This window comes from Bombyx mandarina, chromosome 16 (assembly GCF_030267445.1).
Source record: "Bombyx mandarina strain Sakado chromosome 16, ASM3026744v2".
NCBI classification, from domain to species: Eukaryota; Metazoa; Arthropoda; class Insecta; order Lepidoptera; family Bombycidae; genus Bombyx; species Bombyx mandarina.
The window spans coordinates 6505516-6533354 of NC_143222.1; the positions used below are offsets into that span (position 1 = coordinate 6505516).

At 34.7% G+C, this 27839-nt stretch overlaps 2 protein-coding genes and 1 long non-coding RNA gene across 3 annotated transcripts in view; 2 read left to right on the forward strand and 1 right to left on the reverse strand.

Moving 5' to 3' along the window:
* Positions 1-388: 388 nt before the first annotated feature.
* On the forward strand, positions 389-4487 carry PIG-L (phosphatidylinositol glycan anchor biosynthesis class L). Its single transcript, XM_028179465.2, has 4 exons — positions 389-1296; positions 1380-1670; positions 1749-1842; positions 1979-4487. The coding sequence occupies exons 1-4, from the start codon at positions 981-983 to the stop codon at positions 2151-2153; spliced, it is 876 nt and encodes a 291-aa protein (XP_028035266.2). The 5' UTR covers positions 389-980; the 3' UTR covers positions 2154-4487.
* Positions 4483-27839, reverse strand: part of vib (phosphatidylinositol transfer protein vib) — a 28954-nt gene continuing 5597 nt past the window's right edge. Inside the window, exons 3-8 of the mRNA XM_028179507.2 lie at positions 26585-26696; positions 18470-18621; positions 17061-17138; positions 9400-9630; positions 8616-8674; positions 4483-7919 (exon numbers count right to left, since the gene is read on the reverse strand). Of these exons, the coding sequence (XP_028035308.1) occupies positions 7781-7919; positions 8616-8674; positions 9400-9630; positions 17061-17138; positions 18470-18621; positions 26585-26696 (771 nt within the window). The 3' untranslated portion in view covers positions 4483-7780. The remainder of the gene's footprint in view (positions 7920-8615; positions 8675-9399; positions 9631-17060; positions 17139-18469; positions 18622-26584; positions 26697-27839) is intronic.
* LOC149501291 (uncharacterized) lies at positions 23580-24714 on the forward strand. The gene is made up of 3 exons (XR_016324407.1): positions 23580-23717; positions 23808-23921; positions 24581-24714. It is a non-coding gene; the product is annotated as an uncharacterized LOC149501291 (long non-coding RNA).

The following is a 27839-nucleotide window of genomic DNA, read 5'->3' on the forward strand; positions in this document are numbered from 1 at the left end:
CATGATTCACCCAATCCACAAGGACCGGGCGAATCGCCTCGACGGTCCTACGACCGGCCGAAGGAGCAGCCAGCCGTCTGGACCATGACTTCAGCTGGTTCTGACCCTAGCATTGCTGACGTCCAGGAGTGACGGCGACTCACCATCAGTCTGCCTACAATGCCAATAAAAAATATATTATAAATTTTTTTAAACAAAAATATAAATATTATACAGCTTAAGGTGTGTAGTATATTACTTTCACCTTTCTAGTTGAAAAAACGAAACACTATTACAGTATCTATGAATAATACCATAGATTCGAATATATTAAGTGTATAATCTATGCCATAGATTAAACACTAATGATATTTAGGACTTTTTGCAAAGAGTATATAATCACTTATATGACTTTTTAGCGGGAACGCGAGGAGTGAAGTTGTGTGATTTGTTTTATTTTGTCTATTTAGTGTTTCTTCAGGTTTAAACGTGTAATAATGATGGTTTATTAACTGTTTAATATCTGTGAAAGTGCACAAATGTGGGAAAATGAAACAAAGCCGCTGGACGTAACTTTTCGGGATCCTCCAAAAAGTCCACTGAAAAAATCTTAGTAAATGACCATCATTTTACTGAGATTATATTTCATCCCATTTCATTTCATTTAATTTCACCTCAGTTGATTAATGTCTCAAATTAATCATCTTCATATCATTTCACTACATAATATCATTGTTCATAAAAATATGAATATAAATTAAAATAAGACATGACTTAAAGGTCTCAGTTACCGGGTCATAAAATCCCTTTAAAAAAAAACTAATGATATTTATAGTAAAATTTAGTAAATGCCCTTCCAAATAGGTTAAGTTCCAAATTTCCAATCCGACTAAAATCCGTTAATAAATAAACAAGGTTGATTAATTTTTATTCATTTTTAATTTCAATTTATAGTAATGGGTAAATTAAAGTAATATCTATTTTAAACTTTCTACTTAGAAATGTTATTGTCAATATTGGGATACGATTGGGAATATTTGTATAATATTTACTTGCAAATTTTGTCAGAAGTTTTAGTTTATGTGAAAAATTTTGCATTGTACATTTGTGCATGGGTGTTAAGTTATTTACTAGTATGTGGTGCTGTATATCGACGGTACGCTCGAAAGCTTCCGACAAGAATTCGCGGAGCACTCGGAGCGAAGAGAGTGCTCATAGTTATCGCACACCCAGATGATGAATGCATGTTTTTCGGACCAACGATCTTTAGATTGTGTGAACAGGGTACCGACGTGCATATACTATGTTTGTCAAATGGTAACTTTAAATCACTATTTTAATTGCGGATTTTGTAACAAAAATCACATTTCAATAATAAAACAAAAAAATATATTTTTTAGGTAATTTTGAAGGTAAAGGTCAAGTTAGGCGTAAAGAACTTTGGTCAGCTTGCCAAGAACTAGGAGTACCAGTTGAAAATATCTGCCTGATTAATGACACCAGACTGCAAGATAGCCCTAAAGTACAATGGCCTGTGCCTGTTATTGCTAAGTTGATACATCATCAATTAGAATCTTTAGCAGTAGACACACTGGTTACGTTTGACAGAGGAGGTGTATCTTCTCATCCTAATCATTCAGCAGTATTTTATGCTGTTGCTTTCATGTTCGTCGAAAAGATAATGCCTCAAAGTGAGTTAAAATATTTAGGGAAAATCAAATAATTAAGTAAGAAATGTGTAACAATTAATAAGTGCATAAATTTTCCAGAATGTACAGTTTACACATTAGATTCAGTAAATATATTGAGGAAATACATGGGCTTCTTAGATCTACCACTCAGTTTCATTTTGTCTTCCAAAAGGTATTTATCTTTTATGAATGTTCAAAATGTAACTCTTTTTTTTTTTCATTGCTAATGTATATTTTAGAAATGAATTTACATTCTTAATTACATAATTAGTAACACTAAATAAATATTGACAAAATTTATGTTTCAGATATTTTCTGCGATGGACAGAAAGCAGAAGAATAGTCAGAGCCATGAAACTCCATTCCTCACAAATGGTGTGGTTTAGGTATCTGTATGTCATGTTCTCCAGGTACATGGTAATAAATACACTGAGGAAAGTTAATTTGGTTGATATTGAACTTGAACTAGAAGTTGATGATTGAATAATATGATTGTATCTGTTTAAATTGCATTGGACATTGCTGCATCAAAGAAGCTATCAAAATACACAAAATCATATACAATGAATTGATCTCTTATTCCAATTAAAGTTTTTTTTTTTGTGACAGTGTAGTTAATTAGGAAAATTTTATGTGTAATTTAAGATATTTTTTAATTCAATAACTCAAGGGTTAGCAACCTTTTTAATCAATGGGCCAATTTAAGTTTAATTTTTTTTGTGGGCTGCACATATTTTAATTATTATTAATAATTTAAGGAACTTAGTTTTTTTATTAAAAACAAAAGCGTATCCTTGCTGGTTACTGTTTTCTGTATCTAATATGGCAATAAAACTGTAATCTGTTCAGAACTGAATAAATAGGAATATTGAAATATATTCTCCCATATGGTAGTCAAATAAAAATAAAAAAAATACACCGATTTGTTCAGGAAGTCACGACATGAGAAGATACGATACACAACACAAGCATTAGAGAATATTTATAGATAGGATCACAAATTAATTTACGAATTCACACAAGTTATAATAACTATTTTTTTTTTCAATAAAGCTCTCTAGTTTTTAATAATGTTTAATGTAACCATTTGATTATTTTCTGCGATCATAAAATGAAGACAGGATGTTAAATAAGTAGAAATAAAATATGACCCTTGTATGGTCATTTTGGGCAAGCCTCCGACAATATGGACTGACATACTTACCTATTGAAGCTCAAGGGAACCTGAAGAATCTGGTCATTGTGATGGACCTGCAGGAAGGCTATATCCAGCAGTGATGTCTGTAGACTGATGATGATTGCATCCCATTATAATAACAAATGGTTCAAGTTGAATTTATAGTATAATTATTTAGTACATTAATTGTTTTTTCAAACTAATGGAACCAATCGTCTTCAAGACCTAAATGTACTCATTCTAATATTGAGTTACGCCTTCAAAATAAGATTTTAAAACTTTTAAACTTACTCAACCATCATGCCTGTGTAATTGAATTTATGTGAGTCAGTAGTTCTTGATCATTTTTAACTAAGTCGTGTTAATTGGTTATAAATTTGAAAATTATACTCAGAATGATTTTGTTATTTTAATCTCCTATAACACAGAGATAGTTTTCGTTAGATTCATTAAATTAACGAAAAAAGCTTGCCGTTGGCCTTTTGACTATTTCAATATTTTCCAAACAGGTATTTGTATGCTTTTGTTCAAATAACAACTTAATTCTAAAAATCATATAATTAACCATTGAAATTATTGAATAAATGTGGGAATTAAAATTAGGTATTTTAATGAAGGTATAACCACCATCTTGCCTTTGATGTCTATAGCCTGTCGACGTGTAGTTCTGAGCTGATCCAACTATGAGCAGTAAAATAAAAACGTATTTTAGATAGGAATCTTTTCAGCATTGTGACAGATTTGTTGTACAATAAGTATTAACAATATTTTAATAAACACGAACTAACCGGAACGAGTTCTTAATTTTACCATAGATTGAATGCATTCGATAATTGAGGTTTTTGTTAATTTTTAAGCTAGTTAGTAAAAAAATCTTACAAGCTTTCTTTTCAAAACATTTAATAAATTACGATAACGCGATCAAAAAGCTTTTATGTAAGCTCCTTTTAAATGTGTTGTGAGCTGATTTGCCTAAATCGTAGGGTACAGAAAAAAACAATTATTAGCTTATGGCAACCCTTACTTATGGAGTAGGCTTGGGTCGCGAACAAACCCAAATTTAGTGGTTAATTTCATATATTATTAGACCTAAGCCATTAAGTGATAAGTAGGTGGGTACTAAATTCATCTACATCCTTGTGTAGTGTTATGAAGTTTTTTTTTTAATACGAAGGATTTTATTATGAACGCTTTCTTAAGCTTGTAACAATGCTATAAACGTTACTAATGTCTTGTACTTTAGTGTTATTTATATTGTTTTATAATATTGTCTGTACACTATTTACATGTATTAGATATTAATTTTGTTTTAAGTTAGGACTGAAAGTCATTTTTAAGAGCGATACCCTTTTTTCCTGTGATAAATTTATATTCCATGTAGTCTGAGCACAAAAAACAACTAAAGGTATTGATTTTATGTTTATTCTAAGTAAATTTTAAATTATCATTAGTGTCATAATTTTTTTCGAAATACAATAAATATAAAATCAGTTCCTTTTTTACTAGATATAAGTATTGATTTTGTTTTGTATATATTGTGTCATTTATATTCAAAACAGATTAAATTATTCATCAATTGAATTCTGAAGTTTGAATTCAAATAGTATAAACTTTCTGGGAAATAAAAACAAAGCAACAGATTAAGTTACTTTTATTCATATTGGCATCAAATCGATAGTTACATTTTACAACAAATATTATTAATAGGTACAATATTTTTTTTTATTAATTTTAAATGCAAATCTTTAAATTAGCTAAACATTTAAAAATTGACAATTTTAGCTATTAAAACACTATTTGACGCAAATTTCCTACGGATGTCTATCTTAGAACAGTGAAACAGCAATTCTTACTTAGCAAAATGTATCTCTTGGGATTAGTAAACATGGAAATTTATTTAAACTTAATGGAAGCAAAAAAATAATAATTACGTGTACATTTATTTGGTAACTGCAATAGCAACAAAAGCAAATAAACTTGAAATAATATGTACATTTTACTATTTATGTACTGTATGGTAGGTAGGGCACATTATTTCCGTCTCCTCTAGATAATATTGCTATCGGAATTTTTCTTATAACTTGGTCTAAAACACATCGTTTACTTGAAATCGTTTGCAAGTTAATTTAAAACAAATATCAAAAGCACTAAACAAGCTAGAAGCGAATGGCCAACAGAATAAAAAAAAAGTAATCAAATACATATCTTATATTTGACGTAAACTTATAACAACATAAGTAAAAAATACTTAAAACATAGTGCATTATTAAGCAAATACAAAACGTTATTTAAAGCTCTTGAAAATTACGAATGGAACATAAAGTTTTTTACTATAATTTTCAAAGAAATACAGCCTTCGTAAAATTTTCAAGAGCTTTGAATAGCCTTATTTAAGACTGTAAATACATGGCTATGAAGACTGAAATAACATTAATAAATAAACGTTACATATGTTTTAAAAATTGTAAATTTTGCTTTGTTTATTTTCTTGAACAATACACAATGATACAAAGTGGTTATTTATATGTACTGCACTTATTTCAGAGAGCCATTTTGTATGAGGAGAAAAACAATCGGCAAATCAAACTAGGAAATGCTCGAACGACAACCGGCACAGTTTGGAATGTCACACAATATTTTAAAATACTGATTCGTTAAAAGAAACTTATTTCATAAAAAAAATATACATGCCATTATGGTACGGTGTTGCAAATTGAACCACATCCCAATTTACAATTACAATTAATTTACCAGAGAACGTCCCAATGACCTTTTAAACCATAGTTAAGTTAAATATTCGTCTTGCAACACCAAAGTTATCAATAAACCAAAATTCCACTTCACATAATTTGCTATTATTAAAACATATTTCTGCACCAATAATATTTTATTTCACATAGAACCACTCTCGACGAAACTAGGATATACTATTGCGCAAAGATACTTACAATATTTACTTTCTTTTCAATTAATTTACCTACTATCAATTAATATAAATACACAACAGCCCAAATGGTTCTTTCGAACCTTTCAACTTAACAAAATATATTATGTTAATAGTTAAACTGAAAATTTATAGTTTCCGTTGACATAAAATGCTTTTATACTATATTTATTCACCAATCGATTTTCTAATAAGTAATTGTCAAAGATTTATATCGAATTGTGTTAATCAGTAATAAGGTAACGACAACACTACCTGAAAACAACCACTGACTACATTCGCTTAATGGTTATTTATTATATTAACTACGCCGCACTTTAATAACTATTATTATTTACCTAATGGTAATCTATGCCCAAGCATCACATATCGACGAATTTCTTTTGTATCGCCTTTTTTCTCGACTTATTGTATTACGAATTGAATCGGTCGAGTAAAAGCGTTTACACAATAACTATATATATATATATAGTACACACAGTGGCATCTTATTGTTTTATAAGCAGAAATAAATTTTGAATATTTTTCAACATAATTCCAATTGAGACGTGAATTATTTTCATTTGTCAGAAAACAATCTCGAGAATTCGAAGCTCGGGCATAAATATGAACGTGAAAATATGCGTACCGAGTGCGGAACTCGATAATTTTTTATTGCTTTTCAAAGGGAAAATATCCCACTAAACGTTTTAACATCCAACTAATAATAGTTTCAAAAACTATGTTTACAGCCATTAAAAACACTTACACGGTGTAATCTCGCCCTTAAAAATTTAAAGTTGAGGTTTTCAATTCTGACCGGATATTTTTCTATCTCTATCTCTCTCTCTTTCTCTATTTCACCGGCGTAACTAAATCGATTCAAGTTGATTCTTGTCTCACTCTCATTCTCAGTTTCCACAACGTGTAAACTGCCTTAGTCGAAAATAGTAATAATACAGTTTTGCACTCTTGAATTCGGGTGCATTTCTTTTTTATTGCTTAGATTTGTGGGCGAACTCACAGCTCACCTGGTGTTAAGTGGTTACTCGAGCCCATAGACATCTACAACGTAAATGCGCCACACGCCTTGAGATATAAGTTCTAAGGTCTCAGTATAGTTACAACGGCTGCCCCACCCTTCAAACCGAAACGCATTACTGCTTCACGGCAGAAATAGGCGGGGTGGTGGTACCTACCCGTGCGGACTTACAATAGGTCCTACCACCAATAAGCATAAATAAATTTGTACTAAAACATCGCAGGGCGGTGTGAAACTTTACGTAATCGCTCATCCTTTTATAAAGTTCGCTTTAGAGAGAGATATAGCGAGATTTGCCCGACCGACACGCACGTACAGTACGAGCTCGAGTTAAACCGTAAAAGTGTTTTTAATCTCGTGTGGGACTCGCGAAAACCTAATAAAATGAGGCCTATAAAATCAAAGGCAGCTAAACGCCTTTAAAGTCGCAAAATGACTTAACTGTGGCGCCATCTAGTTTAGTTAGTTGGACGCGCTTTAGTGTTTTCATGTTATAACAAATGCAGTTAAATCTCTAGCGAATTCAGTTCAAAAATTTTATTTTTACTCTGCACTCAAATATAAACGAAGTTTTATCATTTAAAATTCAGATTATTAGTAATATTGTCATTCTTTATAAATCTGTTTTAAAATATAGATTATCGTAGCTACCCACCCGAACTAAGTAATTTCAGCTACTCCTTGACGTGTAAGTGAGCTCACGGGGCTCAAACCTAACACTGGCCCTAGCAAGAGCAGTACTTCGGTGGATCGGGAGGATCCGTAATGACGTGTTTAGGACGATTTTCGTAGTTTACCTGAATATTTGACAGAATTGGATTTAGCTGCGTTTTGGTTTTATAGGCCTCATTAATATAATGTACTATACTCACAGGAATATTTAGTCAACGTACCTAAGTAACCAAGTTGAATTCATAATTCAATCAGCTCTCGTGTGTGTGCGTGCGGTGCGGGCGCCGTGCGTCTATCTACTCGTTGTCGGCCCGCATGCCGCGCACCTCTCCCTCGCGCCGCAGCTTCTCCAACTCCTCCTTGGTGCGGTCCTCGATAGCTCGGATGTCGGCCATCGTCATTCCGTACCAGTCGTCCATCGAACAGAACACTTGTCTGTAAATAAATGGGTAAATCGATAAATTTGAAGTCGTCGTGGCCTAAAGGATAAGACGTCCGGTGCATTCCTATGTAGCGACGCACCGGTGTTCGAATCTCGCAGGCGGGTACCAATTTTTCTTATGAAATACAATGTTTAATGAACAAATGTTCACGATTGAATTCCACGGTGAAGGAATAACATCGTGTTATAAAAATTAAAACCCGCAAAATTATAATTTGCGTAATTACTGGTGGTAGGACCTCTTGTGAGTCTGCGCGGGTAGGTACCACCACCCTGTCTATTTCTGCCGTGAAGCAGATTCGGTTTGAAGGGTGGGGCAGCCGTTGTAACTATACTGAGATTATAATACTATTCTTATTGGTATATAGTATATTGTTATCTTCAACTGTTTTCAATAATAAAATTACTACCTACCTACCTACAATTCGGACACAGTCTATAGAAATATTTTTGAACCTATTTTAATTTGTACTAAATATAATTTCAGTTGATTACATTCATCATTTTAAGCCTAGAATAATTGCGATTTTCCACCAAGTACAATTTTTACTGCATTTCAACCAGCTTATAATGACAATAGTAATATTATCTCAAGATGCACGTCAAACGAGATTCAAAAAAGTCCTCGTTTGTAAACCTTAAGATAAATTATAAAATAAATATTTACTAATAAAGCCATCAATCAGTACCTGTGAAAGATTGTGAACAATCGTCGCTCAGATTTCTGGATGACATTCTCTACCTTATTCTGAAAATAGAAATGTGTTATTATTATTGCTAAAACTACTACTTCTGAAACGGTATATCAACGTCTAGAATTATTTTCATGGCATACTAGCTGACCCGGCAGACTTCGTAGTGCCCTAATCGATAAATAAAATACCTAAACTTTTGTATAAAATAAACTTAAAAAAGATCAAAAGGAATCCGTCCGACGGGGGACACATCAAAGGAAAAACAAAATTGTTATTTTTATGTAATTTTCATTCATTTATCTACCTTTTAAACCTTCTCTGGACTTCCACAAATAATTCAAGACCAAAATTAGACAAATAGGTCCAGCCGTTCTCGAGTTTTAGAGAGACTAACGAACAGCAATTCATTTATATATATATAGATAAACTAACGACCCGCCCTCGCTTCGCTTCGGAATCATTAAATTTTATTATTGATAGCTGAGTCCCACGATGTTACCCGCGGTTATTGTCGTACCGCGGGTGACGCCGCGGGGCGAAGCTAGTCTTAAAAAAAGTAGCCTAAGTTACTCCTTATATCATCAGCTAGCTACCTATCAGTCTCGTCAAAATCGGTCCGTTCCAGAGATTAGCCGGAACAAACAGACAGACAAAAATTGTAAAAAATGTTATTTTTGATGTATGCATGTATGTATATATATTCATATGCATGTAGTAAAAAGCGGTTATTTCAATATTACAAACAGACACTTCAATTTTATTTATATGTATAGATTACCTGGAGACCAAACCATTTGAACTCGGCCGTGACGAGCTTGTAGCACGTCATGACCGGTTTCACGTCGTTCTTCCAGTTTGGCCCGACGAGCGGTCCGCGGCCAGTCTTCGTAGACTTGAACTTGGTCGGGTCGGTCTCCGATTTGTAGTCGGCCGACGGGAGGGGGTCGTTCGCAATGTCTATGGGGACCACCTCACGGGTCTTTAGTTTCTCAGGCGGCAGCTCGTGGACCTGAAACAATTAACTAATCAGATAATCCCTATTTGTTTTTTTTATTTCCTACCTACGCTGAGAGCCTTGAGAGGCTATATTAGCGTAGCCTCAACTAGTAGGTGAGCTCACGTTGCTAACACGAACCCCCTAGCAAGAGCCGTGCTTCGCAGAATCTACCACCAGATCGGAAACGCCACCCACTGAGAAGATCCGGCGTGAAACTTAGTGGGCTGTGTCTGAGGGTTTAGTCTATTTGTTATTAACCACTTTTGCCACTTATAAACAAAATCAAATGTGCGAAATCAGCAAAATTTCCTCATGGGCCGCGCTCCCGCTTTACTACAACCTCGTTCTACCTACCGTCCTTTTCAAGTTCACAAATGATGGATTACGAATATACAATTTTTGAGTGCCAATTATTAAGACTAGTGGTCCCCCAGTAGTCGAAATTCAACTATATTAATTGAAAATATAAGTTTGAACATTGTTATTATGGTTCTATTGTCGAAGACTATTACATACTTCTATAATCACAAATTTCACCAAGACTACACTATAGACAAATAATATTAATCTATTCTCAATTTGACCATAGACTTTAAACAATAACAAAAGTTTGACAATAAACAAAGAGTATACATATATGTGGGTCAAATACATACCTAGTAGTGTAGGTAATGTTTTTTTTATTGATTTAATGTCACTTTTATCCATAATAAAAAAAAAAAATTAACAATCTGCAGTCCTTCTCTATATTCTCTATAAGTATGAGAAATCTAGCTCTCCGTTCGCGCAATTTTCGTAAAAAGGGGTACAAAGTTTTTGATTCAAGTAGGTATATTTATATAGACATTTTTTTGTGAAGTTTCTGCTAGCTATACCTAATCTAAGCTAATTCTTTGAAATTTCACAATGCGTTTTAAGTCATGCCCTTAAACATACGTTCAAATACAGTGCAAGTTCCCAATTTTTTTTATCGTTACCAACCTATGCGTAACGGCACCCTCCGTAGTGGAATACCAAAATTGAAACAAGCATAATTCGTATGTAATGGTTCACTCCTACCATAAATACCTTAGATTTCTATCTTAAGTACTAATTTCGGGACGTGTTGTGAGCACGCAAGGCACACTACCAAGCGCTTTGTTTATTTCGTCTTACAAACAAATATGTAATCATTTTTAATGATAGAGAAAAATGTAGTATTTCATTTAAAAAATAGTTTTTTTTTGTTTACATTTAAATTAGGAATAACTCAAGTTTTCATTGAAAATAGAAAACTTGGTTGTGTTATGATTTATTTTGTTAGTTGGTTACAAGGCCTATCCTACCTACTTCTGCCGCAAAGTCATGCAATTCGGTTTGAAGGATAAAATAACAGTTGTATAAATATGTACAATTGAGACATAAACTTCATGTTTCAAATGTAGTGACTTTAAAATTGATGTCGTAAGCTAGTCTATACTAATATTATAAAGAGGAAAGATTTGTTTGTTTGTTTGTTTCGAATAGGCTCCGAAACTACTGGACCGATTTGAAAAATTCTTTTTCCATTAGAAGCCGACATTGTCCCTGATGAACATAGGCTACTTTTTTTTTATTTTTTTTTATTTTTTTTTTTTTTGTTTCATGTGTGTTTTAATGGTTCAGCTATAAATGAAAAACAATAACAGGCAATTTAATGCTCTAAACTTTACAGATGTTACGATCTTACTGTAGGCTTTTTGTTTACCTTTAAACTTAGGAATTTAAAGTACTTATTCGAATCAACCTTGTATAAATAACAAATATTTTATTAGGGTTATTTCATTGAAAACGACATTTAATTATCCAAATAAAAGAGGTATTTACGATAAAAATTTGATAATGCTTAAATAAAAAAAAACAATTGTTAAAAGATTACACATAACATTATTTTATCAGACGTCGTGCGATATTTATCGCGAATTACACTTTAAGTTTCACGCATTAACTGATAAAAATCGGTTCCCGAGTAAAAAGTGGGTGATCGTACGATTATTTATCGAATTTATATCGAAGTTGTCATAATAAGAGAGTTGACGTAAGGCACGTCAGCTGTAAAACTGTAATCCAAAACGAACGATATTTAGAACATGCATTTATACTGTGCCTAACCCAAAGTGATAAGGGTAAGAAGATTATAATTTCTACGAAAATTAGTTAGGTATAATAAAATTTTTACAAAACCTTGAATTAACCTACATCTTATTCTCTATTCCAATTACGAAGTCCCTTTTGACACATCTTAGAACGTAACTCTTCACGTTTCGCATCATTTGAAATAATAATAATTTTTTGTTCATTTTTTTATTTACTTTTATTGCTTAGATGCGCGTGAACGAGCTCACAGCCCACCTGATATTAAGTGGTTACTGGAGCCCATAGACATCTACAACGTAAATGCGCCACCCACCTTGAGATATAAGTTCTAAGGTCTCAGTATAGTTACAACGGCTACCCCACCCTTCAAACCGAAACGCATTACTGCTTCACGGCAGAAATAGGCGGGGCGGTGGTACCTACCCGTGCGGACTCACAAGAGGTCCTACCACCAGTAATCATCATCATGGTCGTAAACATCATATAAAAATACACAATCAATCTAAATCATTATAGAATTAATTCACACACAACAACATAGTAATAATAATAACATCTGTCTCATGGGACTTCGTAATTGAAATAGAGTATAGTACTTAAATATTTTCAATTTGAACATTTCATATCTGTCACTTTAACTCGTTTAAAAACGACTATTGTTTTTTAGTGGTAGTAGTTCACATTGTTTTATAAATCCTCATGGGCGGGTTCCACTAGCCTGCCTATTTCTGGCGGATGTAAACCATGCGTTTCAATTAGAAGAGTGGGATAACTATTATGAAGCTAAAACATCGACTTCGTGTTTCAAGATGTGTGGCGACATCCACGTTATAATGTTTGATTAGTTTCGACAAATGCTTTACCGCCAGATGGACTGTGAGCTAATTACGTTCATTGACTTTACAAATTTGAAGAAAAATCAAACAAAATCCACATGCGGAAGTTGAATCAGGCATACTATAGTGGTCTACTTGACCGATATTCATAAAAACCGAACAAGATAGAAATACCTAGTTTGCTTTTAGAACCGAAACCTTTCTTGACCTAGTTTCAGGGAATATTAATGGATACTGACAGTACTTTCGAGACAACCTCAAAATATACGTTCGGTATATTGATTGAATATTAAATTTGATGCAATCGTTTATTAGTTTGCATTAAATTCGAATTTACTTTTTAACAACAAAAGTAGACATAGGAATAGGCTTAAAGAAAAAAAAAAGCAAATTAAGTGACGTTTTCCCAAGGTTCTATACTCTTTTATGAATATGTATTTACTATCTGTATAAATAATATGATTGTATGTCTTTAATTTATTTATCGAGTATGATAAAATTTGATCAAATCAAACGGTAAATTTATTTCTTTGTTTCCTACCTATCTCGCTGCTAGCCTAAGAGGCCTATTTCGCCAGTAGTCTAAGAAGCTATTCCGAGTATGCGCGGATAGGTGATCTCACGGCCTCGATCTGAGAGAATTTGCTAACACTTTGCAAGAGCAGTGCAGAATTTACCACCGGATCGGAGTCGCGACCCACTGAGAAGATCCGGCGAGAAACTCAATGGGCTGTCTCTATTGGGAGCAACGGAGCAGGTCATGTGTTCCGATTTGAAGAATAGGTCAGCCGCTTTACAATACTATTAAGACTTCGATCTCACGTCTCGAGGTGAGTAGCAACTTTCTCGTTATGATTTCTATAGGGTTTGTTGACACGTCTAAGCTATAAATAAAAAAACTAAAAGATATTAAAACCCAAACTGCTATGACATATTGCTTTTTAATAGGTCGCGATTCCAATCCAGTGGTAGATGCAGTAAAAGACTGCTCTCAGTTACCTACGTTATTATTCCAATTCGCGCCTAATTGGAATACTAGTTACTAGGAATACTAGTAGCCTAATTGGCTACCAAAGATTAGGCAGGGAAAAAAGCTTCGTGGCAGAAATTACCAGGATTATGGTACCTAACCAGTCAGGCTTACAATACAACCTACCTAAGTTCGCGATATCTCATTACATTTACCCCATTATATCCAAAGTTTATTTTACGTTCTGTTTTATTATAAATTTACTTTTGTCATCATATTGTTTGCGATTAACTATATATAAATGCCACGACAAGAAACGGAGGCCGTCAATAAGCCTTTACTTCAAGAACGCCAATCAACATATAATCATGCTTACACTGCAATCAGCTAACATGGCGAATAAGTCATGAAAACAATTTGTAACGTAGTAACACCAGTGAAAGAAACAAAAGGTTTTATAAAAAAAAATGAAAATTATTTAACAAAATATTTATAAAATGAAGTACAAAAAGTATTAATATGAGGCAAAAGCTATCTGTATTATATTTATTAAAATTCATTACAATATATATTGTTGATATTTCACATATTTTGATGGCTCTTTACCGATTACTATATAAATATTCGCGTAACAATGCGTCTGAAATGTATCAAATCAAATTTGTTTGTGCTTTGAGCCGTGGCGAAGAATACGTGTACATCAAAACATACATTAACATTTTTAGTTTCAAAGTTACATAATAGTCTTGAGGTCGAGATCCCAAAAGAAAAAAAAAATATAAACACCAATCCGTATCAGAGCAATTTATGCAAAAAATATACGCAACTTAGCCTTCGAATATACATATATGCACATACATATTTCGTTTTTTTATTCACGAAACTACCGCATGTAAATCACTAGATCTATGTATCTACTAGCTGTACCCGTCCGCTTCGCTGGGCATTTAAAATTAACATTATTATTTCTCACCCCACAAAGATTCTCATCATTAACGCCCCCCCCGCAACTGGTGTAGGGAGTCCAACACTCATATAAATATTAGGCTATCCATTAAGTACATGTATTTTCTACATGGATACCGAGTTTCAAGTCAATCGGATGCATGGTTCAGTAGTTATAACGGAACATCCGTAAAAACCACTGTAGATTTATATATTAGTATAGATACAGATTAACCAAAAGCCTTATTATCTATTCTTCGTTCCAACTGACAACCATTTACCGATGGATAGTGTCTATGAGTATGCTATTAGCAATTATATGCACTAATAACTTCTATTGGAAAAATTACGTAACGAACTAATGACGTAAATGTATCGTAATTCAGTTCCGATTTGAATTGTGAATACAAGAATCGTTAACTTTTTATTCTCCAAAAAAATATTCCCACTGGATGTAGGAGGGCTGTTCCCGAAGCAGACTTGCTAGTGTTGGTAATTCAAGACTAAAACGATAATTATTATCGCAGTCACGCTACTAATCATCCGAGTCAATCTATGTCTTAATTATGAATGGAATAATAATTTAAATCCTTTAAATCAATTTCGCACACATATGTAAGTATATTACTATAATTTAGTGTTTCTTTAGAAAAATATAAGTATTCATCTTAACAAGGTTACGATGCGGTATTCAGGTCAATCCGCATAGAACATCAGGTATATATAAAACGAACCGGAGTCTCTGCAGTTTCTAAAAAGTGTTTCAAATCACAACCAAATCGCAGTCTCGATTTTTTTATCGTTCTAGATGGGCAAGCTATCTACCAACCTGCAAGAACGACCAGCTCAAAGTACGCTGAGCGCTTATTGACCATTCCCAGTTTCGTCTCTAAAGAGTCTCTTGGCGATCTAGGAGCAACTGCTTCGCGAATGAATCTACTACCGGATGGGAATTCCGACCCGCTGAGAAGATCCGGCGAGAACCTCAGCGGGCTGATGCATGGGTTAGGTTGCACGGCGAACTCTTGGTCGAGTTCGACGAGAACAGTTACCGGGGTCCCTAAGCCTGCTGTTAATGTTAGAGATGAAGGCGTCTAATGCAAATGTTATTGGATCTGATGGATCTGTAAGGACGTGCCTAGGGCGTCGACGGTGACTGTCTCCTGCGTGATCAGGATTCGGGGAGTAGTCAGCGGCGGCAACGATAAGGCGATTATCATATAGCCTTATCGAAGTAACGTTCTGACGCTGACTTCATGTATTTCCGCATTGATTCGAGGCCCAGGTCGTCAAGTAGACATTAAGACGTCTTCAATTTGAAATTGATTTTCTATTGCCCACACGTACATTGCGCTCACAAAAATTATTCTTCGCCGGAGATAAACGAATAATGTAACTAGTTATCAAACTAAATAAACACACTAATGTTACAATATTTATAGCCGAATCCGTCAAAACAAAAACAAAAAAACTAAAAAGAAGCGACACGAAATTAAATAATACTTCCGCGTTACATTATCAAAGTTATATGAAAATTACGTAGTTCAATGGTGAAACGTCTTTATCTAAAACATATCAAAGACGTTAGGAAGGTCGAAACTGTATATTTTCTTTAGCCCCGATAAAACAAATTTACTGTGTGTATGTACCTTTATTTAAATATTCTGCAGATATTTTACTGCAAAATCTTATTCCAACATTTTAACCTCTTCATCAAATACTAGATTACACATTAAGAAATATTTCAACGAATATTATGGGGCTTTACATTTTAAAATACATTTACATTTTCTAGACGCGATAAAGCTTTGGAAGTCTAACACGATAGAAGCCCAATGTTCACTATCCCTGATACGACCCTAGAGTGGGGATCGCTTTTTTAAATAATAACCTAACCATTGTTCTTGAATGAAATTTGCCGCTATGTAAAGATTAAATTTATGTTTGTATTATAGCAACAACTGTTCTATGCGAGTTTCAATTTCAAATCAGCTCGTATAGATTCCACAAACTTCCTATTTCCGTCTCGTAACAATTGACATTTTGACCTCATATCTCGAGGTCAGCTGTGATGTTCACGATGTTATTTATACCTGTAGGTTTCGGTAACCAGTTAACACCACAATTAGAATGTAAATTTGGGCGATAAATTCACAACAATGCATCACTCACACAAACGAACAAGCTGACATATGTTATTACCGTTGACCATACACACAACCATAAAAGTCTTGAATGTGTGCTGTCACACAACAGTCGTTTTCGTATCTTGGTACTTTCAACTTGCGATTCTTCAGATACCTACTCTAAGTACACTAATGTCGAGTGCTTTATAATTACGATATCAAAGGCTAGTTAGTATAATACGTATCTATTATGAGTACACTGATATTAACGACCGTTGCCTTAGAACCATTTATCCCTACACAATAAATACGAAAACAATAATAAATGTGAACACTAAATATTCAATTTTGTGTTTACGTCAATAAAAAATATAAATACACAGTAGTGTTTAAAAAAGTTATCGAAGAAAGTAAACATGAAATTTTTGTTGAAAGGAAGTCAGAACTCACATTGTATTGGTCGCCGGCGTCCGGTAAATGCAGCGATTCTATACATATAACGAAGTTTTCCTTCATGTAACCGGGATTCTGAAAAAAAATTAAAAATATCACCAACACGTTACCAAGTTCCAAAATTCCACGTGCCAATTTCGATATCATTGGCACAATCGATCAACACAACGCACGAGTTTTGGGCTTAGTAATCCAACTATATAATTGAATATGCAATTTCGAAAAGGGCACATCTCTGAAAATGTAAAATGTTCAGGAAATGAAAAAAACTGACTGAAAGCAGTGTAAAATTTAAAATATTAATTTTTGATATAGATTTTAGTGTTAATTAGCAATTGAAAAATACTGGAACTATTATAAAATGGGTGTAGGTAAGCCTCAAAACTACATATATATGAAAAAAACGTATTTGACAAAATATGCGACATGTGCCCTTTTCGAAATTGCATATTCAAAATTGTATCCGACACAGTCAAGTCACTACTATGCTTTTGACCATCAATGCATCTACATAAATGCTTCATTCACTATAACAAGGTGGACACGTAATGCTGAAAACTGGCATAATCGCATTAGCTCACTTTATAACTGACATTAAGTGGGGACTTGAAGCTATAGACTAAACTAAAAGCCTGTATGTCACAAGCTTTAGATCTTTTCGCCTGCGTTGACTGAAACTTATCTGCTCTGATGTATATAAGAAGTCTATGTACACGGCAACGAGATACCACCTTCCTGTTCTAAGAACGCATGACATTAAAGTAACTTAACCGTATTAAAATAACGAAGGCTTCACGGGTTAGGTACATTATTTCAAACTGTCTCGAGACCGTTAAACACAAAATAAGGAAGTCTTTTCAACAGGCTCGTGTATACTTAAGAGCTTCAGCATTAGTGTATTTTTAAAATCACGGATGGATTTTTTGTGCGTAGAGGATATACCTATTGGAATCGTTGCCGAAAAACTAAATAAGACACACAAAAAAATCACAATCGAAAACTCAACAAAGCTGTTGCAAAAAAGAACGTGCAAAATATTTTGTTTGAATTATAAAAAAAAAGAATCTTACTAATACGACTAATTTTACTGGTGGTAGGACCTCTTGTGAGTCCGAACGGGTAGGTACTACCTCCCTGGCTATTTCAGCCGTGAAGCAGTAATGCGTTTCGGTTTGAAGGGTGGGGCAGCCGTTGTAACTATACTGAGACCTTAGAACTTATATCTCAAGGTGCGTGGCGCATTTACGTTGTAGATGTCTATGGGCTCCACACATCTAAGCAATAAAAAAAAGACAACATAATATGCGATTAGTAAGTATTGTTTTGTTTACTTTAGTTTATTCCGGTTACGGCTTCGAAAACGATCTGCTAACACCCTGTATATAAACTCAAGTTTATGTTCTTACCGTCAGCACTGTTCTACAGTACGGGTAGGCGTTCCACGCTTCTTCGTGTACTTCGAGAGATCCTTTCGGAGCAAGTAGCCTGATGAAGGCCGGAACTTTGGACGCCAGATGGTAGATCTTGTACGTGTACTGTCCAGACGAGTATTTTCCACCTGTTAAAAAGAACATTTAAGTATCTACAAACACGTACTTCAAAACATTGTAATTAAATATATAATGTGAAAAAGTGCACCCTAATTAATTTTCGCAATGGTAGTTTTTTTTTATTGTTTAGATGGGTGGACGTGCTCACAGTCCACCTGGTGGTAAGTGGTTACTAGAGCCCATAGACATCTACAACGTAAATGAGCCACCCACTTGAGAAATAAGTTCTAAGGTCTCAAGTATAGTTACAACGGCTGCCCCACCCTTCAAACAGTAATGTATTACTGCTTCACGGCAGAAATAGGCAAGGTGGTGGTACCTACCCGCGGGGACTCACAAGAGGTCCTACCACCAGTAAAACCAAAGTTGCAAAAGAAATGCCGCATTTTAGAAAATTATAAAATTAAAAACGAGATTAAACCGCACCTTGAAATTTCTAATCTTTAGACCCACTTCAAATATTTTAGCTCCTTTGTTTTTTTCCGTCAATTACCTACAATTGCAATTTATAAAATTACAAGTCACAATGATTCTATGTAAACAGCATCTCGACGAGACCAACCTATATAGTCCTTTTTTGTTGTTGTAAAACGCTTATTTTAAATCAAAGTCGTTTATTTTTCTCATTTATAACTCTATAACCAATCTTACTATATACAATAATAACATTGTTTACGTTAGCTACGCTACATACGGACACCAAATGTTTTACAAAATTACGATGAATGCAAAGTTCTAGCTTTTTACCACACTAAATAAAATACAACTTGTGGTTTTTGATTTTAGATAGGCGTTTTCGTTCCGATGAGTCCTTCATTACACCTATTACTCCAGCGATAAGCGGGCTAAGGGAAACAAAATCCTGCAGTTTGACAATAATTGTTAATGGGTAAATTGTACTGTGTAACATAAAAACACAACGAAAACGATCAAGTGGATAATCATAATTTGGTAAATCAATTGACTATAAAATTATGGGTTTTTTTCCCTAACTAAGCTGGTGGTAGCCTTTAGAGTCTATATCCGCATAACCGAGCGAGTAGGTGAGCTCACGGGGCTCTAACTTGAGGACGTTGCGAGCACTAGCCTTAGCAAGAGAAGTGCTTCGCAGAATCTACCACCGGATCGGAAGCTCGACCCACTGAGAAGATCCGGCGAGAAACTCAGTGGGCTGTGTCTGTATGTTAATTTACTCGCCGAACCGACGGGTTCCGGTGACCGGTGCTTGAGGAGCCTTAAAGCACCATTGGTGGATCGGGAGGATTCGATATGACGTGTAAATTATGTTAGGAACCAAGAATTGTTTGTGCTCGTGTAGAGGATCACGACTACGGAGAAATAAAGCGAGCCCGTTGCGTACCTTTTATTCTTATGCCAACCGACTCATTTGAAACAGACACTAAATACCATCACACTTGTTTGATTATTATATTTAATCAACTAATTACATATACGACAGCAAACAGACTAAAAGTCTGTATGCAATTTTGATAAACGCTTAAATTTATGTACTTTGGATTTAAAATACACTGGCCTTACTTTAATTCTTAAGACAAATTAAATCTCAGACAATGCAATACCAAGTGACCGTTGTGTAGAATCAGCCGCCACGGGACCTTGGAATGGTTTTAATAATTGAAAGATTAACTTAGTGTGTCTCCGTCTTCTTATATTCAATTTCAATTCTGATCGATGCATTCGTGTTGAGCGATGCACCGGCGTTCGAATCTCAGGCGGGTACCAACTTTTCTAATGAAATACGTACTCAAAAAATGTTCACGATTGACTTCCACGGTGAAGGAATCGTGTAATAAAAATGAAACCCGCAAAATTATAATTTACGTAATTACTGGTGGCAGGACCTATTGTGAGTCCGCGCGGGTAGGTACCACCGCTCTGCTTATTTCTGCCGTGAAGTAGTAATGCGTTTCGGTTTGAAGGGTGGGGCAGCCGTTGTAACTATACTTGAGACCTTAGAACTTATATCTCAAGGTGGGTGGCGCACTTACGTTGTGGATGTCTATGGGCTCCAGTAACACCAGGTGGGCTGTCAGCTCGTCCACCCATGTAAGCAATAAAAAAATTATAAAAAAAAAACTAGCAATAGTTCTGTATATAGCACTAGTGTGAACAAAACCAGTTTAGTAACTACGTCAACGTTTTGCATCATACTATTATGATCAAATTAAAATAATCCAAATAACATTAATTCTTTAAATTAGCAAAGTATCCTTTCAGGTGGTAAATAAAAGTAATAAATAAAAACTTATGGAATGGAAAGAAATGGTTGGACGATAATGACCACATTTATTATATAAAGTTTCGAAAAAAAAGTCTCTCCTTTTTCCGCTATCGGGTTAAATTCAACCCCCTTGCGTGTTTCGGCATCCGCTTGCGTGTCCCGTTACTCATTACGGTGTGAAGTTCGTGAACATTGATTGCCAGTTTCTTACGAAAAAAAAAACACGTTTTTTGTTATTTTTTGTATGTTTGTGTTAGTTAGCATATACGTATCACTACAAAGTTTTAAACCATGTTTTTTATAGAGTAATATTGGTACTGGGCCAGTTTTTACATAATTCAAGGTAAGACCATCGTTTGCTTCAACTTTCCCATGTTTTGAGTACGTTTTGACCTGATTCCAAAGCTGAAGCAGAGGACGTGTTAATACCACCGTTGTCAGTATTTTTGGCGCCAAACGCCAATATCGATTTGATGTATGATATTATTCGAATACATATTTTTTTAGACTAGCTCAATATCTGAATAAATAGAAGGTTGTTTTACGTAATGATGAGGAGCTCTGGTAACCAGTGAAGCATTATCATTAATTAACAAAAAAATTGCACTGCTATATAGCTAGTGTCACTCTAGATGCTATAATATTTCTGACGAAACACAACCTCTTTCGAAGTGGATTCAAAAATTTAAAAATTATTTTGGAATTAACAAACTCCTATACATGAACTGTGAAAGGATTCTGCTTTTTAAACAGTCGTATAAAAAAATGTTAACGACAAAACTATTAAAACCTGTCTTTTTGAATAAATTCTTTTATTTATTTATAAATTAAATTATTAATTCCAATAAAACCAAGTTTTACGGTCGTTTGAAGAAGAAAAAAAGCAGTACTATTTGACTTAACAGATTTATAATAGTTTCATCACTCGTCGTAGTACATAGTACCGCGGCACGCTTGCACTCGGGAATAGGTCACGAAGCTGTTCTACATTTATAACTCGGAAACTTGACCCAAAACGCTGTAGGCTATTTGCAGTTTTAGCATTTCCGTACCTTTAAAGGCATAGGTAGAACGGTGTCGCTGTGTCAATTCGATCCGCATATTATATAATGTTTCATCAAACGACAACGATTAAAATTACTGTATTCTTTGCGAGAGAGACACAGTAATAAAACCTGTTGTTATACGGCCGAAGTCCTTGAAGCTAATTAGACTAATGACGTTTTGACGGAAACGCGAGTGGGTACTAGGTGAATTTAAGCAGATTTGAAAACAAACAACATAAGACGATTTGCTAATGCGTATTCGGTGATAATTTTTATTATTTATTTCGTTTTCTTTTATAAACTATGACCTACATAAGCACTGATTTTATGGAATTTCAGATCATATCTTTTAAGACACGAAAGAAATTATACGTCAAATAGCGTCCTTGGACGTTGCATTCGACATTTCGCCTTAAACTGACTCGTGGATGAGATTAAGTAACGGAACATGAAATCCTGATTGGTCAACAATGAAAAAGTGGTCTAAAACGTTTGTAACTATGCAGCCGGCGACCAGACTTTGGGGACAAAATGAAAGTATGCTTTTAACGTCGGCTAGCGTCCCACCGATATACCGAACATTAGATATCTATGCTTTTAAAAAGGGTCGATGAACTCATAACTGTCGCACTGTGGTTCATTAACAATTCTTTGTTGAAGATTTCGTTTAATATAATAATAAATTTGGATTAGATATTTTGTTAAACTGAAACTTTTTGTTTTAAGTTACCAAAACTGTCATAGCATCCACGAATTTTATTGAAAAATAATATCAATTATGTACGTACTTTAACCCATTGCGGTCCTAAGACTTTATAACAAATTGTACCAGATCCTAGCTTATTTAGTAAAGTTACACACGTGTGGACAGTGGACCTGCGAGTAAAAAAACAGATGTTCAATACGTGTCGAGTGTCGACTCTGGGCATCAATGGATTAATAATAGACCTAGATTACCTAGAATCCAGATTAAGCAAAATGAAATCAAACACAACATTATTGACGTAAAACTGAATGAGGAACGGGGAATATACCTAAACATTTTTTTATATTTAGAATACGTACAATAATGACACATCGAGATCCGTTTTCAGACAATGCCGTGGAAAAAAAAACGCGCAAGGGTCAACAGTTGGAGCTAGGCGGCTCCGTGTCGATGAAGTCATGTTATGTCATGAGTCTGCATTGGTAAGGCACAAGACCGGTTATTTAGACGAAATGAGAACACACATAAACGATACGTGTTAACACATAATGAAGCTTTCGAATTGGACGACAAACAGACAACACTATTGGAATACTGTTAATTTTTTGGCAATACAAAAATGATGCGTGTCATCAAAACCGAGACGAAAATCAACAACTTCAATGACGAAATTTGTTTTATCTTTTTTACATGGCGAACAATAAATATATTTGTCAAAATGAAGAAAGTCGAAATGTTAATTATTCCATACGTTATTCGCAGTCGTACTTACGTAGACTCGAGAAATAATTAACAAAAAAAAATTCTGTCTGAGTTCCAGCACGCACCTTTACAAATAAGCGAAACAACTGTGTCAATAATCGAATCTGACGTAATCGACAAAGAAAGATGTCATTTGTGTATTATTATTTTACGTAAAATGGTCACAAATGCTGGTGGAGTTCGAGGAGTCGGGTACAAAATGGTCCGATCGCCTTGTTTATTTCGACTACGCTAGGATGAAAGTGTGTGCAATACATTGACATCATCAGCTCTACGATTGCAAATTACTAATTTTTAGATCAAGTTGATCAATTTAATGCGGCTATTGCTGAAGCAGTACGCCTGGGCGTAAGTTTCAAGATCACTTTCAAAATGCGCTAGATCACTCCTTCCGATTCATTGTATGACCGAGTTACGAGTTCTAAAGTTTTTTTACAGGCCAACACAGCGCTAACTTTGTCATTTCTGTTGGGCAGATTGTGATAATAATGAAACATGCTCAATAACAACAATCAGATAATAATTTTCGCCGTGTCCAACTTTTGAACACATGTAAGTCCGAAACAACTCAAATCATGGATCTTGTACAGTGAAAGGAATATAATCGTGGTATATAATAACCGATATAATATTTGTTGCCTTTTCCAACACATTAATATCATACGTAGTGTAAGCAATCAACAACATTATATTTACTTCTACTGTTCGGATAGAATGGTACGTAGATAAACAAAATCTATTTCGAGCATTATTCTAATTATTATTTACCTCTACGCATAACACGAGCATGAGTGCACATCTTCAAAATAAATTTCATTACCAATTGACAAACAAAAATATTTTCAACGTCTGTTTTTATGTACAAGGCGTTATGACTCATTTGGTTGGATAGCACATACGTTGTGTGGGTCAAGAGTAGATTTTTGATGATTTCAAGACAATCGATCATAAATCAAGAGATACTCGACCAAATGACCTCACGGGCGACTACTGATGTTAAAATTTTTCGTTGCTTACTGTGCATGCGATTGTCCCGAATGAGACCGCATGAATATTTCATGGCAGAAATGTGCAACATGACGGTTCTACCATTGGGCTCGCAATATACCTTACCACCACTAGGTATGCAATGTTCTCTGGAGGGTTTTATATAATAATACATTTTTATACATCTATCGTGAAAGTTTTTTATATTTGTTTTTCTAAAATAGATGGACGAGCTCACGGCCGGTTGGTGTTAAACGATCACCGGTATCCATGGACATCAACAACAAGATCGAACATCAAAATCGATCATCGACATTGACGAACATCAAGGTCGTCACCCACCGTGAGACACGAGTTCTGAGTCTCAATTTGTTTAATACAATGGCTGCTCCATCCTTCAAACTCTTTCTACCGCATTACTTTACATTAACTTCACGGCAGAAATAGTGGGGTTGTGCTAACTACCCGCAAGAGCTCATAAGTCGCCCTACGGCCAGTAAATTTATTTGTGAACACTTCTTAATTACATATTAAAAATTAATTAAGAAAATTAAAGGAACACACTTAAATAGCAAATAGTACTAATACTTAATTTCACCTTTTATTCTCCTGTTGATACTGGTTAAGACATTAAAACATTAGACAGTAGGTCATTAGAAGAAACTATTGTGTGGTCCTTGCCTTGCTACCTTTGCTGCATGTACAAATTTTTGAATCGGAAATCTTGAACTGTGAAAATATCGTTCAAAGATACCGTTACAAACAAACATCCAAACGTAACCAAGCTAATTGAAGCGCTTTAAAATGGTACCTATGCCCCGGAATTCCACTCATGGCCATCACATAACGCAATAGATGCACCAAGATTATTACAGATCAGACCGTATACGGATAACGTAATGTGCTAATAATTCAATGTATTTCCACAGACGTCACGAGTTATTGCATAGCCCAGACCTAGCTATTGCATACTATGCAATTTCTCTATTTGCGTCATCGGATAATATTTTTTTTACATAGTCTTTGTTCCTTTTTATATATTGGTCGGAAACTAGTAATTAACACATAGAAGTGAAACATCAACATAAATATACTAGAGAACACCTCATCTGTTTACCTTTTGAATTAATAATTTGATTTTTTGAATTGAGAATTGAATTTTTTAAGTTATTTTTTGAATAGGTCTCTCAACATGCACAGGGTACACGACAAAACCAGACACATTGTTATGACGTAGACTGGTAACTTGCCTTGCAAACTTACTTAAATTATTAAAAATAACAGACAAAACAAAACCTGAAACTATTAATTAAAGTTTTTGCCTTTTATTATCAACTTCAAGGTTTATTGAAGATTAGTTGAGAATTAACATTTAAAAACATAATTAAATTTAAAAGTATGAATATAACAATAAATCTACAATGATCGCGGATTGTTATAACACCTTTAACGTGAATTCTTAAAACAGATTTGAACTAAAATTAAATTAAATGATAAGATGTGACTCGTCTATCGTTTACGAACTCACTGACGATGTGTTCTCATTACTCGTGAATTCAAATTCTATAAGTTTCAAAATACAGCACGTTATATACCAGATTCGTCGCAATCCTGACATACGTCACACGAATCAGAGTCAGAACTTTTCGAGGAGCCACCACGGTTCTTACTTGGACCTATAAATGTATTTACGTTAGAATAAATCTAAACATAATGCCATTAGCTTCATTAGAATATTTTCGTGAAACCACAGATTTCCCCTCAAGAGTTCAGATGAATACTTGTATAAACTACAATATTGGACTCCAAGACATGAGCGATAATAATTATCTTTAGGGTTATGATTGAATTACAAGTAACGGAGGTCAATTGAATCTCGGACCCAAACTTAAATGAAGAATCAAAACTAATTCAGGTCCCTCGTGTTATTGTTTTAAGTCGTGCTGACTTGGTGGTGGTTGTGGTGTGACTCGGAGGGTCGTGGGTTCGATTACCACCTCGGACAATCGTGTGACGAACAGGTTTGTTTTCTCTTTGCATGGACGTTAATTATCTATATATTCAAAAGTATGTAACTATTTATATCAATCTCTGGTTCCCACAGTACAGGGGATCCTAATTTGGGGCCAAATGACCGTGCGTGACTTGTTCCCTGTTATTATTATTATTACTATTATTCTAAGTAAATTATATATTTTCTCAATTTGAAAATTATAAGTAAAACTCACCGAGCAGTGGATAATCTTTGAACGGTTCATTCTTTATGACCTCTATGCCTTCACCTCCGCCGGTTTCATTTTTGGAGACCTCCGCCACGCAGTATAACTGGGCCACTTGATACTGTGTAGTGTAGAAAAGAAAATTATTTTTTTCAAAATTATAAATACGAAGCATACAGAACAGGTGATGTCTATGGTTGATTTGAGTCATGCTTTTAAAAGCGGGAAGCATTTTTTTTTGAGAATTATTTGAGTACTATTGTAAAGCTGACGTGGTTGGTCGTGAGGTTCACCTTGAGACGTGAGGTTGAGGTCTCACTTGTATTGGAATTTCTTATCGTATCCTTGAAGACGGGAGAAGGATTAGTCGAAACTTGGATGTACCCCCCACGTCACGATGTCAAACTAGCTGGTGTAAAGTACACAGTATTAATTTATTTTACAGTATAAATTACTGGTGGTAGGACCTCTTGTGAGTCTGCGCGGGTGGGTACCACCACCCTGCCTATTTCTACTGTCAAGCAGTAATGGGTTTCGGTTTGAAGGGTGGGGCAGCCGTTGTAACTATACTTGAGATCTTAGAACTTATATCTCAAGGTGGGTGGCGCATTTACGTTGTGGATGTCTATGGGCTCCAGTAACCACTTAACACCAGGTGGGCTGTGAGCTCGTCCATCCATCTAAGCAATAAATAAATAAATAAATAATATATATTTTGTTAATTTTTTAAAGTAAGACAGTCCGATTGTCTGTAAATATAATAATTCGTTACAATTAGAAATTACTTTCGTATCTTATCAAGCAGTGCTGCCGTGTCAAATAACACGTGTTATAGTTTTAAAAAAAAAACATATTTCGTTATTTGGTGTTTCTGTTAAGGTTGTCATTAACGCTGTCATAAACGATGCGTTGATCGTAGTAGGGTACACACATCCTGAGACGTCCAGGAAGGAACGATCATCCTGCATTTTACTGTTACTAAGCAGACCTGTGTTACGAATTAAAATATGAACATCAGTCAGACCTTCTGCCCAACCACAGCGTGAGCACCCTAAGTGAGAAACAAGGTATGTATAATATGCTTGGTCTGTATCGCCTTTGCGGTTGGTTAAGAGAAACCTAGTCCTCTCTGTCGTAAGGGAAAAGTAACTTCAATTTTATTTAGTCCAGGAAAGAGATGACTATACGTAAGATTAAAACGTGAATATTAAAACAAAATGCCAGATGTCGCGAACGTGTTATAGAAGGATTATTAAATATTCGT